At 39.0% G+C, this 16,359-nt stretch overlaps 1 protein-coding gene across 1 annotated transcript in view; it reads right to left on the minus strand.

The window, feature by feature from the left end:
• LOC124555091 (zinc finger FYVE domain-containing protein 26) overlaps positions 1 to 16,359 on the minus strand; it is a 434,713-nt gene that overhangs the window by 298,943 nt on the left and 119,411 nt on the right. The window contains exon 14 of the mRNA XM_047128885.1: positions 3,434 to 3,616. Coding sequence (XP_046984841.1) covers positions 3,434 to 3,616 — 183 coding nt within the window. The remainder of the gene's footprint in view (positions 1 to 3,433; positions 3,617 to 16,359) is intronic.

A 16,359-nucleotide genomic window follows, 5' to 3' on the forward strand; every position in this document is an offset into this window, starting at 1 on the left:
AGAGAGAGAGACTCACATTGATTCTTGAGCATCAATTAAATTTTAATCTACTGCAACAACACAAAAAAGAACCAAGTGAGGAGAGCAATAATGTGAAAACCATACACTTTGCACCAAAGCTTTTCAAAGTGTAATAGTTTTTTGAGTAAGAACCATTTATTTGTGGCGAAAATTTCTACCAATTAAGCAATAGTTTAACCTTCTCTAGAGAGGTTTTCCAGTACAAATTGCCAATAGCAGCAATGAGGCAATAAAACCTTGTTAGAAGAGGGGTAATATTCTGAATGATGTCCATTCTCACATCAAGTGTTCCTTTCTACTGAGTTACTGCAGGTTCAAAATTTATGTACAAAATTCCAACAACAGTAAATCAAAACATAAATTATGACAAGACTCGTTATGCCAATAATGATACACAAAGTGCAGTAACAATGGTAAAAAAAAAGTTGAAACAGAATATAAATTAAATTGGGTGGATGCTTTTATGGTTGACTGTGCCAAAGTCCAAGTCCCAGAATAAATCATTAATATGCTAAAATTTCTGAGTATCTCATAATAATAGGCAGTGACTTCACTCTGAAGGCCAGTGACAGGAAGAATTATGTATTCAGTGATGGGAAAACAGACATTAAAATAAATGTCAAAAAACTTCTGAAGTGCACTACTACATAGTTATCTTAAACTGCACAAAGCTTATCCTGGAGGTAGCCCATTACAAAATTCAGGTAGCAGAAAGAAAGATATTGATGGTCACAAAGCAGCCTCAGCAGGGTTGATTAATGTGGTAGGAATAACTGTCAACAGAGATTGAGAAGCTTTTATTTTTAAACAGGACTAAAGTGACGTCAGGCCACTTGGATACTCAGCTATAAGTATTAGACACTTTGAAAAGTACTGTAGAATAATATTGTGTTTGTCTATCCCAGTATTAATAAAAATATGCTGACAGGAATACCAAGATCCACTGGGATTGAACAACAACAGAAGGAAGTTGGCTACACAGGAGGAGACGCAGCACAGATTCAAAAGTTGTCACAGCACAACAGAAAGAAACAAATTTCAAAGGAAATGCAAAGTCAAGAAGAGCAACAGAAAAAGTTTCTAGTTAAACTGAGAGCATAATTATATCTGAAGGCCTACTGAAAAAATTCATTAAAATTTATTCATTGTCCCTGAGAATGGGTTTGACGAAAGCAGGTGGATTTTGTGCCTTATAGGCATTTTTAGAATTATTATATAATACAATTTTCACAGTTTTCATTCCTGCCTGCTTCTTCTTTTTTTTAAAAAAATAGCAAAACCTCTACAGCAGTCACAGTGGGGCTGTTAGAGTTGTCAGTGGAGAATTGTGCAGGAAAATATGACATGACTTGTGAGTATTCTGGCACAATTTCTTTATTATATTGTACATATCTAGACAGTGTGACCAAAATGCAACATCATGAAGAATTTGGTACATAGATTTTTACTATAATGTAGACAAACTTATCTTTAAACTGCTGTGTAAAGACAGGCATATTCTATGTCAACACAAATGCTTCAGTCTACTACATCCTTAATAAAATGTTCTACATCAGTGACACAATAAGTTTCACACTCTCTCTTTAATTCATTTTCATGTCACATCTTAGCAGTAATAATACACTGTCTGACAAGAGAAGTGAGGCACTCACAAGAGATGGTTGAATAGCAATGTAACTTTGTACATATACACACATCAGTGAGCATGTAAGTAATTTACAGTTTGCAATTCTCTGTGACAGATAGAATGGCCATCAGAATGCATGAGTGCATTAGTGTTGCTCCTGCTTAGCATTGTTACAAGGCCTGGTAGGGTACACAAGAGGTCTGAACAGTATCAGGTGATGAGCAAACACTGAAAAGGACACAGAGATGATGGGTTCTAGTGTAAGACAGCATTTTAAACAGCTAACAGAGTTTGAAAGAAGCTCATTGTTGATCTCCATTTGGCTGGATTGTGGAATTGTGCAATATCAAGATTTCTGTAGCATTCAGATGTGACAGTGACCCGATGGTGGACTGTAACGTGATGTGAGGTAAAGTGTACCAGTTGTCAAGATTCTGGTCATTCACATCTGACCACCACAAGAGGGTATCACTACATCGTGGACCAAGCACATCACAACCACTTCACACATGTGACTGCCATCTGAGAACAAGTAATGGGCTCCTTGGCAACATTCTGCAGCATCCCACACCATTGGTCAAATACTAGCAGCTGCTGGACTAGGTACTTCTTGTCTCATGCGTAGGATTCCATTAATATCCCAACACAGATGGTTGTGTTTGGATTGGTGCAGTAACTGGGAATCTTGGACTGCTGATGAATGGTATCATATTATGTTCAGCAATGACTCACGGTTATGCACTACCACAGATGACCATCAACAAGTATGGTGGTGACCAGTGTAGAGGTCTGATGGTTGCAATGTTTTGCATGACACAGCAGTGTTAATCCTGGCTTCACTGTGTGTGGAACCATTGGGTATGGCTTCAGGTCAGAGCTGATAGAGACTGAAGGAATTCACTGATGGTACAATAGTACCATCACAGACTTACTGCATTCTCCTATATTAACTCTCATGTGACAATATTTTGGCCCATTTTTCAACAAGACAACTCTCACTTACACATGGCACATATCTCTATGAGTTGTCAATGTGATGCTGAGGTAATCCTGTGGCCATTAAGATCCCCCAAATCTGTCCACAACAGAACATGTGTGAGAGCAGGATGCAACTTCATCCCAGTGCCAGTATGCACAATATCAAGGAACAGTTACAACAGTTGTGAGCTATCTTGGCTCAGGACAGGATACATTAGTTTTATGATGCCCTTCCCAACCAATCGGTGCATGCATCCATGACAGAGTGGGCGCAATGTTATACTGATAAGAGGGCTCATACTGCCACGTTCTTTGTTAAATTTGTCTTGATATTGTAAACACTGCACCTTTGTTTGGTAAAAAATACCGGAGGAATATTACATTCTTATTTTATTGGGCTAATCTAATACCTTAATCTTGGTGTATGTGCTCTTTATTTACTGATTCTAAATATGAATACAAATGCTGCTGACAGTACCCATTTTCTATCATTGACTTTGTATCATAAGTAAAAATGAGTTGACAGTTAGCTCAGTAATGGGACAGCAGATAGTCTGATTTGTGACAGTATATTTATAATAAATCAATTAATAATTGCAACATATATTATTAGGTATAGCTGACATTTCAAAAGAGTCGCAGCAATATTTCTGGCTTCCTTCTTAACTGAACTGTGAACCCTGGGCACTGTAAAACACAATTAGATTCCTGTAAACAGCTGGAAAATCATCACTGCAGCATTCACAAATACATAAAGCAAAGAGAAGAGCATCAAATTACACACTGACAAAGTGACAGATGACATACCTGAAGAATTGGTGGGTGTAACACAGGAGCATGCTCTGAGGAGGCAATAGGTTTCATGCTATTTAGTCCTGGTCTTGCTTTTTGATTTTCAAGTGAATTAGCATTCAGACGTAGTTTCAGTTGACTATATGCTTCAGTAAACCTCACTTCTTTAGCCAAAGGTCCTTCCTCTGCTTCATTCATCTGAAAATCAACACATGTTAAATATATTATTCATTCCCATCATCACAGATTTTTCTGAGTTCAGATGTCAGTATTTTACATGACCACCAAGGAGCAAAGAAACAAGTATGGGCTAAATGACAAATCTTGCTTAGCTGTTAACATTTTCATCATATAGGGAAAAAGAAGACTATCTACAGGTACTGTCAAAAATGAGAAACAGTTTGCAACATGGGAACAACTTTGTAATTGAATAACGATAATGATAATAATAATAATAATAATAATTGTTATTATTATTATAATATTGGCTGCTTCATTCATTTTTAACAAGTAGGTTAATAGATATCTAAATTTGATAGGGACTAGCTAATTTTTTTGCGATTTTTTAGTTGATCCTATAATAAAAGAAAACCTCTTCACATTGATTGATGAGTATTATTTTAACCTTTTAAAGGATTACTGCCCACTTTTAAATACCCTATAGAGTACCCTCTATATACTCCTTCCACCTTTCTGCCTTCCCTTCTTTGCTTAGAACTGGGTTGCCATCTGAGCTCTTGATATTCATACAAGTGGTTCTCTTCTCTCCAAAGGTCTTTTTAGTTTTCCTGTAGGCAGTATCTATCTTACCCCTAGTGAGACAAGCCTCTACATCCTTACATTTGTCCTCTAGCCATCCCTGCTTAGCCATTTTGCACTTCCTGTCGATCTCATTTTTGAGACGTTTGTATTCCTTTTTGCCTGCTTCATTTACTGCATTTTTATATTTTCTCCTTTCATCAATTAAATTCAATATTTCTTATGTTACCCAAGGATTTCTATTAGCCCTCGTCTTTTTACCTACTTGATCCTCTGCTGCCTTCACTACTTCATCCCTCAGAGCTACCCATTCTTCTTCTACTGTATTTCTTTCCCCAATTCCTGTCAATTGTTCCCTTATGCTCTCCCTGAAACTCTCTACAACCTCTGGTTCTTTCAGTTTATCCAGGTCCCATCTCCTTAAACTCCCACCTTTTTGCAGTTTCTTCAGTTTCAATCTGCAGTTCATAACCAATAGATTGTGGTCAGAAATGGGAGATAAGATACTGCGTGAAGAGTTTGACAGAGCACTGAAAGACCTGAGTCGAAACAAGGCCCCAGGAGTAGACAACATTCCATTAGAACTACTAATGGCCTTGGAATAGCCAGTCATGACTAAACTCTACCATCTGGTGAGCAAGATGTATGAGACAGGCGAAATACCCACAGACTTCCAGATGAATATAATAATTCCAATCCCAAAGAAAGCAGGTGTTGACAGATGTGAAAATTACCAAACTATCAGTTTAATAAGTCACAGCTGCAAAATACTAATGCGAATTCTTTACAGACGAATGGAAAAACTGGTAGAAGCGGACCTCGGGGAAGATCAGTTTGGATTCCGTAGAAATATTGGAACACGTGAGGCAATACTAACCTTACGACTTATCTTAGAAGAAAGATTAAGAAAAGGCAAACCTTCATTTCTAGCATTTGTAGACTTAGAGAAAGCTTTTGACAACGTTAACTGGAATACTCTCTTTCAAATTCTGAAGGTGGCAGGGGTAAAATACAGGGAGAGAAAGGCTATTTACAATTTGTACAGAAACCAGATGGCAGTTATAAGAGTGGAGGGGCATGAAAGGGAAGCAGTGGTTGGGAAAGGAGTGAGACAGGGTTGTAGCCTCTCTCCGATGTTATTCAATCTGTATATTGAGCAAGCAGTAAAGGAAACAAAAGAAAAATTTGGAGTAGGTATTAAAATTCATGGAGAAGAAGTAAAAACTTTGAGGTTCGCCGATGACATGCTAATTCTGTCAGAGACAGCAAAGGACTTGGAAGAGCAGTTGAACGGAATGGACAGTGTCTTAAAAGGAAGATATAAGATGAACATCAACAAAAGCAAAACGAGGATAATGGAATGTAGTCAAATTAAATCGGGTGATGCTGAGGGAATTAGATTAGGAAATGAGACACTTAAAGTAGTAAAGGAGTTTTGCTATTTAGGGAGTAAAATAACTGATGATGGTTGAAGTAGAGAGGATATAAAATGTAGACTGGCAATGGCAAGGAAATCGTTTCTGAAGAAGAGAAATTTGTTAACATCGAGTATAGATTTAAGTGTCAGGAAGTCGTTTCTGAAAGTATTTGTATGGAGTGTAGCCATGTATGGAAGTGAAACATGGACGATAACCAGTTTGGACAAGAAGAGAATAGAAGCTTTCGAAATGTGGTGCTACAGAAGAATGCTGAAGATTAGATGGGTAGATCACATAACTAATGAGGAGGTATTGAATAGAATTGTCGAGAGGAGTTTGTGGCACAACTTGACAAGAAGAAGGAACCGGTTGGTAGGACATGTTCTGAGGCATCGAGGAATCACAAATTTAGCATTGGAGGGCAGCGTGGAGGGTAAAAATCGTAGAGGGAGACCAAGAGATGAATACACTAAGCAGATTCAGAAGGATGTAGGTTGCAGTAGGTACTGGGAGATGAAGAAGCTTGCACAGGATAGAGTAGCATGGAGAGCTGCATCAAACCAGTCTCAGGACTGAAGACCACAACAACAACAACATAGAGTAGTTTAGATGTTGGTTAGTTGTTGATTTCATTATCAGGGTGGTTTGATAAGTCTGGTTAATTTCCAGGAAAGACTAGAATATTTTTGTTGTGCCTTCAAGGTTGGTAAGCTTGATTATTCCAAGGATTGTGTAAAGAATTTCAATAATGTACAGTGTACAGTTCAATGTTGACAGCCATCTGAATTGGTCAGTGTGTTGATTATGATTGAAAATGGAGAAAACCGAGTTATGTGATGTTATTAAACATTTTCATTTGAAGGGTTACGCTGCTGCACAAAACAAATGAAATTGGGTGAAGTTCACATGGACTCTGCACCATGAAATATTATTGTATCTCATTGCTACCTATCAGAACCCCTCGAAGAGCATTAAAGATAAACACCAGTCCTAATTGTCCAATTGTAAAGTGACCTGTTTCCAAATTACCTACAAAAATAACCACTATTTCAGTATACATATAATTCGAAAATGATGCTTTGCTGATTAACATTGTTCTTATGTGAGAAACATAATATAAATGTGAAATTAATACTGTAACTTATCGAAAGAAATGTAGCACATGGTAAGGATGTACCAGTAATCCTATCAGTGTAAAATTACTACAGCAAATTAAATAGAACATATAAATAAAGCATGTTTATTGAATCTCCGATATATGTTAGCACTAAAATTCAGGCACTAGTTGATTTGTTATAAACAAATTTAGAAATGTAATTGTTACCTGTAACATAATTAGTCAGAAAATGTTATATTAACTCATAACTAAGTTGAAAATAGGTTCACCTTGTTCAGCGCTGAGATTGTAAATTTTTAGCAATGTGTAGCTCATATTCGGTTTAACTTTTAATTGTGATTTTACACAAAATTGTAATTTTCATTGTAGGTAATTGTTAACAAAAGTATAAATAGAGGTCACGCAAGCGCCTTGGGGCACTCGGTTTTTGGCTAGGGTTGCGAGCAAATGTATTGTAGGCTCACTCCTTTGTTGATTGTTGTGAACTCTGTGTCATTTGATGTCAACTTTGGGTACATGTGGCGTAACCGGTACAGTTCACCAGGCTCGGACACCAGAGTTCTGGAAATATATTGGTATTAAAACTGCACTGTATTTTGGAATTTATTTGGGAGTCTTCCGCGATCCTTTTCATAGGCTGCACAGCGACGAGACATGAATCCAGGAAGTTTACAAAACCCGAGAACTAAACAACTCTCAATGTTGGTAGAATTGACGTGAAAACAACGGCGCATCGACTGGGCATTTCACTCAAAACATTTGAAACGCGGAGGTGGGAAAATACAGACATCTCAACCATCACTGAAAACCACTGAGTTTTGGATTACCGAATTTAAACCTGGTTGGACACGCACTGGAGACGAAGTGTGTTCCATGTGTCCAATTGAGATCACCACAAAGGAAATCATTGACAAAATCCATGATACAGCAATGCAAGAACACTGAAGAAAAATTCATGATACTGTTGAGACAATAAGTATCTCAGCTGAGTAAGTGCATAATATCCTGCATGGAGAATTGGCTATGAAGAAACTGTGCACGAGGTGGGTGCTGTGACTGCTCACAGCTAACCAAGAGCACATTCTGCACAACATTTCAACACAGTGTCTGGCAATGTCTAATCACAATCCACAAGACTTTTTGTGCTGATTTGTGACTGTTGATGAAACCTGGATCCATCACTACATACCAAAAGCCAAAGAGGAAGTCAAAACAATGGACAAAGATTGGTGAAAGTGCAGTGAAGAAAGCAAAGACAATTTTGTCAACAGGTAAGGTGATTGCCATTGATTTTCAGGATTCCCAAGAAATAATCCCCAAAGATTACTTGGGGAAAGGCAGAACCAGAACTAGATCCTGTTATGCTTCATTGTTGGATCTTTTGAAATTTATGTTTGCAGCAAAACAGACCAAGGTTAGTACACATAAAAGTGTTCTTTAACCAGGGTAATGCACCATCCCACACATCAGCGGTGATAACAATGGTTCAGTGTCACCCATGGGTGAATGGAGGATGCTGGTGGGTTCATATATCTCCATGTGGAAGGTGAACATAGGTACTGGCTAAATGGCTGCCCCTTATGCCTTAGTTAGACATATGAGGTGTTACCCACTGCTGATACACCAACAGAGCCAGCATGGGGTGTCTCATTTCTTAGCCTGTAGCCGATTTTCCTGTATAGTCCAAACAAGAATAGAGGGCTTATATGTTTGACACTGGAATCTCCAATGGTAGGTATGTAATATAGTCCATCAGGGAAATTGCACACCAGTTGGGAAAGAATACGAGTGTGCACTCAATACATTTGACAGGAAGCTTCACTTCATATATGGAAGATGCTCTGTCAGCAGCTATGGATCAGATTGGGTTCAGCAGGTTGCAAACATAGCTCTTGTTGGCCCAAATGTCAAATGGCACCTGGGTTTTAAGGCTATCCTCAGTTCCTTTACACAGCTGGTTGAGATGATGAAGACAACTCACCAGGCATGTGGCACTGAAACAGTTCATGCTACCAGGTAGAGAATGTAAGCCATCCCCCCACCTTCCCCTGTAAGTCAGGCGTGCACTACGCAGAGGAATAGGCTACTCCAGTAAAAGAATATTAGATAAGGTATCTGTAGGACTATGCACAGTATGCAAAAGAAAGTGTTTGTCTTGTAATGGCAGTTTATTGTACATCCCTGGAGCAATAAATGGGTCCCAAACAACTGCAAGAAAGTGTAGGTTATTGTCACTTTCAATAAGAGTTATCAGACTGATGCACATAATTTGTTGTTGTTGTTGTGGTCTTCAGTCCTGAGACTGGTTTGATGCAGCTCTCCATGCTACTCTATCCTGTGTAAGCTTCTTCCTCTCCCAGTACTTACTGCAACCTACATCCTTCTGAATCTGCTTAGTGTATTCATCTCTTGGTCTCCCTCTACGATTTTTACCCTCCACGCTACCCTCCAATGCTAAATTTGTGACCCCCTGATGCCTCAGAACATGTCCTACCAACCGGTTCCTTCTTCTTGTCAAGTTGTGCCACAAACTCCTCTCGACAATTCTATTCAATACCTCCTCATTAGTTATGTGATCTACCCATCTAATCTTCAGCATTCTTCTGTAGCACCACATTTCGAAAGCTTCTATTCTCTTCTTGTCCAAACTATTTATCGTCCATGTTTCACTTCCATACATGGCTACACTCCATACAAATACTTTCAGAAACGACTTCCTGACACTTAAATCTATACTCGATGTTAACAAATTTCTCTTCTTCAGAAACGATTTCCTTGCCATTGCCAGTCTACATTTTATATCCTCTCTACTTCAACCATCATCAGTTATTTTGCTCCCCAAATAGCAAAACTCCTTTACTACTTTAAGTGTCTCATTTCCTAATCTAATTCCCTCAGCATCACCCGATTTAATTTGACTACATTCCATTATCCTCGTTTTGCTTTTGTTGATGTTCATCTTATATCCGCCTTTCAAGACACTGTCCATTCCGTTCAACTGCTCTTCCAAGTCCTTTGCTGTCTCTGACAGAATTAGCATGTCATCGGCGAACCTCAAAGTTTTTATTTCTTCTCCATGGATTTTAATGCCTACTCCAAATTTTTCTTTTGTTTCCTTCACTGCTTGCTCAATATACAGATTGAATAACATCGGGGAGAGGCTACAATCCTGTCTCACTCCCTTCCCAACCACTGCTTCCCTTTCATGTCCCTCGACTCTTATAACTGCCATCTGGTTTCTGTACAAATTGTAAATAGCCTTTCTCTCCCTGTATTTTACCCCTGCCACCTTTAGAATTTGAAAGAGAGTATTCCAGTGAAATGCACATAATTATGGATTGTAAATAAAACCATCTAGATCTCTTATCCCTCTAGATCTGTTTTGTTTATCTCTTAACAATGATGGGATATTCACCCTGTTTCTTGCATTTCAGAAAATATTCCGGTTGTTGGTAGGTTGCTGTTTCAATTAGAAGGGTGGTTTACAACTGCTTATAATGTTTTCAGAATCTAATATAGAAACAACTTCTCAACTGCCCTTTCCTCTCCTCTCTCATGACTTAAAAAAAAAAAAAAAAAAAAAAAAAAAAACACACATTCTGATGAAATGTATTACTGTTAACATAGTGGGTGGCTATAATTAAACTTTCCCTATTTAATATATTATAACACAGAAACTAATTAATTTATGAGTACCAAACTTTGTAACATTAATGCAAGGACATGGGAAAGAGAAGTAATGCAGAAGAAATTCGATTGAAACACTTTTAACATGCTGCTTTGGTACATCATACCATTACATACCTGTACCATTACTGCTACAAAAGGGGCACAATATGGCATCCATTAGTGTCCAGAAGTCTTAAAGTGCAGGATTGCATTCTGCACAGCAGAATGAAGAATGTCCTCTCTTGATATGCTGCACTTCAGATCAGCACATTTGAATATTCCCCTTGTAAACCCTGTCCTTCAGGTAACCCCACAACCAGAAATCACAGGGAGTGACAAAGCATTTAGAAATGATTGGCTGATAATGCAATCATTTCCAAGTGTGCTTCGAAGGAGCATGTGAACTTCACAAGCGAAGTCCAGTGGGCCCCCATCTTGCATGAAAACTGTTGAGTTCAACGTGTCTTTCTGCTGCAGGGCGGGTGTGATATGTGGGCAAAGCATATCGCAGTAACACTGACCAGTCATACTGCACGTCTTTGGTCCTTGAGCGCCAGCCTGTTTGAAAGAGAATGGACCAACGATAAACGTAGCTGTGAGCAACACCATATGGTGACACGTACACCGTACAGAGGAACTTCATGCACAGCGACTGGAGATAAAGATCTCCACAATCGGCAATTCTGTGTGTTCACCTCACCCGTTACAGAAAAATGAGCATCGTCTGTCCATAGGATCATCCAGGACCAGCCCTTATCAACTTCAATCCTTATGAGAAAGTGGAGAGCAAAGTCAACATGTCATAGTGCATCCTGTGGTGCAAGCTGCTGTACAATATTGATCTTGTATGGATGCCATTTGAGAATGGCTTGAAGCACTTTCCATACAGTGGACCACGAGATGTTCAACTGCCATGACACAGCATGCGCACTGCCTGATGATTGGGAATTGTGGACAGCAGTTGGCTGCCACAGCAACAGTGATTTCATCAGCCACCTGTGGTGCAACCTATTGTCAGTCTCTTCCCAGAGGAAATACCAGTTCTCCAGTTGATTCGAACTTCTTCATCATGATTCACACAGTAGCTGGAGAAAGAGGACCCTTCTGAAATCCTTTCAGCAGGTGTATTCTCAAAGCACAGATGCATCATTACTGTTATTTTGAGAATAGAGCTTCTCCTATAAAGCCCTGTTCCTTTTGTTCAAGCTAAAGTCGACACGACAACAAGTGCATCATGACTGATCAGGTGTGAGAGACTACGAATCACTGATCATGGCATCTTGTGGCCATAGTTGGAACTGGACGGTGGCACTGTGGCACATCAAAATCATGCACCCCATACTCTGGACATAATGCTACCAAGTTTGGTACTCATATGGTAATTAGTTTCCATGTTATAATGTGTAAAATAGGAAAAGTTTAATTATACCTGGTATTTATATTCTTCTTTAATTTACTCTGATGGGCTACTCACTGGAGCAGTATTTGGTGGTTAGATGTTTTTTTTCTTCCAAGCAGTAACACCCAACACATCGGGGGTGTTTTTAGTTTGTGAGAACAGAACCACTTAGTGAAGACTTTCACAGCTGGTTGTCTTATCTGCTCGTGAATCTGCTGGGTTACTTGCTCACAGTCCATGAAACATATCATCCAGAGGAAGAGAAACTGTCTTCCATAATTGTTTTTCATCCTTTTATTAAAAATGTAACTGATTCGGAATGTTTTACAGAAACATAACATCAGACCAGTTTTTAAACCATCAAAGAAAATATGTCAGGCTCTCAGATCTGTAAAGGATAAATGCCCTCCAGTGTCTGCGTGTGAACATACACTATCTGATCAAAAGCATCTGTGCACATTATGTAATGGAGTGTTAACCACTAGATGTTACAAGGAGCAGATCCACCAGTATAAAAGGAAGTAGGGAAAAATGGAGTTTTGTGTTGTCATTAGAGAAGCATTAACAGCAGAACTGGTAAGTCGGGAGAGCTCAGTGACTTTGAATATGGACTAAGCATTGTATGTCACCTGAGTAACAATTCCCTCAATGACATTTCAACCCTTCTAAAGCTGCCCAAGTCGACTGTTGGTGACATAATTGTGAACTGGAAATGCTAAGGAGCACTCACTGTTAACCAAGACCAGGCAGATCTTATGTACTGACAGTCAGAGACTGTTGGGTATTACAGATGGTGGTTGTCAAAAATCACAGAAAATCAGAAGAAGATATGGGGTTCAATGATTGAGCAGCTCCTCATAAGCCACGCATTTCTGTCGTAAGACTTTGGTGATGTAAAAAGTTGTGCCACTGGACAGTGAATGACTGGAAACAATAGATTTGGAGTTACAAATCATGCTACATCCTGCAGAAATCTGATGGAAGGGTTTGAGTTTGATGAAGACCTGGAGAATGTTACCTGCCATATTTTTTGTGCCCACAGTGAAGTACTAAGGTGATGTAATGGTATTGGAGTGTTTTTTGTGGATGGGGTGTGGTCCCTTTATTGTTCTTAAGAAAATTCTAAATGTGGATGGACATGAACACATTTTACAGCACGATGTACTGTGTACAGCAGAGAAACAGTTCAGAATGATGACTAATTGTATCAACAAGATAATGAACCCTGTCATAAAGCAGCATTTGTGTGGCAATGGTTTGTGGGCAACAACATTACTTAAAAGGGCTGGCATGCCCAGTGTCCCAACCTGGATCCAATGGAACATCTTGGTGATGAGTTACAATGTCAGCTTCACTTCTGACCCCAGCATCCAGCATTAGTATCTTCTCTGGCTGTGGCTCTTGAGGAAGAACAGGTGCTATTCCTCCGCAAACATTCATGTGCATCATTGTAAGTGTCCTCAGGAGAGATCTTGCCACCATAAAAATGAAGGGTGAGCACACTTCATATTAATGACCACTATTATGTAATCAGAGACTTTTTATCAGATAGTGTATAACATTACATGTATGTGTGTAAGGTCTACTTTGGAGCTACAAAGAGAAGCTTGGAAACATGTCTAATGGAATACAGAAAAGTCATTTTTAACTTGGAAAAGCAGAAAAATCAGCTGTAGCACAGCATGCTCTTCAGTCAGGAAACCAATATTCTATCTACAGTATCTACTGTCCATGGATACATAGAAAAGTCATTGAAATATATAAACAAAGGGACAGTTTAAACAGAAAGAAGAAGCAGTGAAACTTAATGACATACGGGCAATAGCTCAACAGAATTGATAGATACGTTTTGTCTTCAGCAGATGACAGTTCAACATTTTAATTTTATCTTTGACAAGGATTATCTTCCCATTTAGTCCCCACACAAAGTTTGGACTGAATAAGTTGACTCAGGCAGAGCTCCATAAATCTGTGCAAGCTTAATATTATGAGGTTCAGCAAGTACTCCAGAGGTTATCTCAAAAGAATTGTTTCACCTCAATTGTGATCTGCTCACTGACACAGAGCACAGGTGGACATTGAGGATCTTTTATAAATATTTGTACCATCCTTGGGATATAGACAGCTAACCAGAGATCCCTGCTCTTGGTCACATAGGTGGTGTGTGAAACATGTCCACGGCTTACTATTATAGGGGCATGGTAGTACTGAGTGATCCCCAGCTCCAGAACCCCATATTTCCCTATCCCATGCTCACCCACCGATGACTGAGCTCCCTGAGCTGCTCATTTGGCACCATCCAAGAGGTATGTGTAGCTTACAGAATACTATGTACATACCATTTATCAGTGAGGTAAGTTACTGTCACAGAAACCTTTATTTAATTTCTCTAATGTTATTCAGAAAAACTGCAGAGAATGTAAGTCTTAATGGTCAGACAGGGATTTAAATACTGCTCTTTTCTTCTTCTTCTTCTTCTTCTTCTCTCTCTCTCTCTCTCTCTCTCTCTCTCTCTCTCTCTCTCTCTCTCTCTCTCTCTCTCTCTCTCTCTCTCTTTTTAAAAAAAATATGAGTCCAGTGTCTTCTTTGAATAGTTTCGAATAACTTCTGTGAAGAATTGTATCAGACATACAGAAATACATTTTGCTTATGCCCTGAAAGAGAGATAAAATTTTGTGTTATTCTCCCACTGGTGACAGTGAAAACATGAGACCAAATGATATTAATTTAGTGAAGTTACTTTCCTCCCTGACATGGGCAAAATTCTTTTTTGGTGAAGAACTACATTCATATGTGCATTTTTTTTGAGAATTAATATCAAACTGAAAGAGAAGACACAAATTTACATGAGTTCTTCATATGTAACATCTGGAGACAGAGATTATTCTCTAAAAGTGAATTTAATTAACAAAAAACATAGTAGTGGACAGTTATGGTATTGTTGTTTATGCATAAACTATTATGAAAGTACACTCATAAATGTGGCCTAGATTTACTGAATAAAGTTTAAAGTTAACTAGACAATGGAAAGGCTTGTATGCAAATTCATTCACATTCCATTAACATTTTTCTGTACAGCACTGCTTTCTAATGCACTGAACACTTCCTCAAAATAAGACGCTTAACATTTAAATTCCATTGTAGTTTCCCTTTCTCTTTTCCTATCCAAGTGTATCATACATGATCCATGATTCTGAAAATGTTATTTCACTATCTATGTTACTTTATTAATAAACGAAAGCGCTGGCACGTTGATAGACACACAAACAAACACAAATATACACACAAAATTCTAGCTTTTGCAACCAACGGTTGCTTCGTCAGGAAAGAGGGAAGGAGAGGGAAAGACAAAAGGATGTGGGTTTTAAAGGAGAGGGTAAGGAGTCATTCCAATCCCAGGAGCGGAAAGACTTACCTTAGGGGGAAAAAAGGACGGGTATACACTCGCACACACACACATATCCATCCACACACACACACAGACACAAGCAGACATATCATATGTCTGCTTGTGTCTGTATATGTGTGGATGGATATGTGTGTGTGTGCGAGTGTATACTCGTCCTTTTTTCCCCCTAAGGTAAGTCTTTCCGCTCCTGGGATTGGAATGACTCCTTACCCTCTCCTTTAAAACCCACATCCTTTCGTCTTTCCCTCTCCTTCCCTCTTTCCTGACGAAGCAACCGTTGGTTGCGAAAGCTAGAATTTTGTGTGTATATTTGTGTTTGTTTGTGTGTCTATCGACGTGCCAGCACTTTCGTTTGGTAAGTCACATCATCTTTGTTTTTAGACTTACTTTATTAATATTATGAAGAGAATAGATTGCTGTTCACCATGTACAGGAGATGTTCAGTTGCAGACAGACACAACAAAAATACTGCTAAACAAGTGAGCTTTCGGCCAAGAGGCCTCCTTCAAAAGCCGGCCGGTGTGGCCGTGCGGTTAAAGGCGCTTCAGTCTGGAACCGCGTGACCGCTACGGTCGCAGGTTCGAATCCTGCCTCAGGCATGGATGTGTGTGATGTCCTTAGGTTAGTTAGGTTTAATTAGTTCTAAGTTCTAGGCGACTGATGACCTCAGAAGTTAAGTCGCATAGTGCTCAGAGCCATTTTGAACCTCCTTCAAAAGTAAACACACACACACACACACACACACACACACACACACACACACACACACACACAAGCACAGCTCAAATGATCACTGTCCCTGGTCAAGGTCTCTTCTGGCCTCAGTGGGTAGAGTGAGTGAGTGAGATGGTGTGTGGGTGTGTGTGTGTGTGTGTGTGTGTGTGTGTGTGTGTGTGTGTGTGTGTGTGTGTGTGTACCAGTCTTTTTCTTTTCATTATGTTGTCATTAGTCCCTCCTGGATTTCCCATTGTTTACTTTAGAAATTCCTCCTCAGTTATATTCTGAACTTCAATGACACTAACAAAGTCAACATTTTGAAATTTTGACACTGTCAGTGAGTTCTGATGCAGTATGACAATAAAAAGATATGTAGGGCATATGATTACAGTTCAGTAAAAATCATTTTTCATTTCCCATTCCTCTAAGCACAAAACACCAAATTTAACATAG

This window comes from Schistocerca americana, chromosome X, assembly GCF_021461395.2.
Source record: "Schistocerca americana isolate TAMUIC-IGC-003095 chromosome X, iqSchAmer2.1, whole genome shotgun sequence".
In the NCBI taxonomy this organism is placed as follows: Eukaryota; Metazoa; Arthropoda; class Insecta; order Orthoptera; family Acrididae; genus Schistocerca; species Schistocerca americana.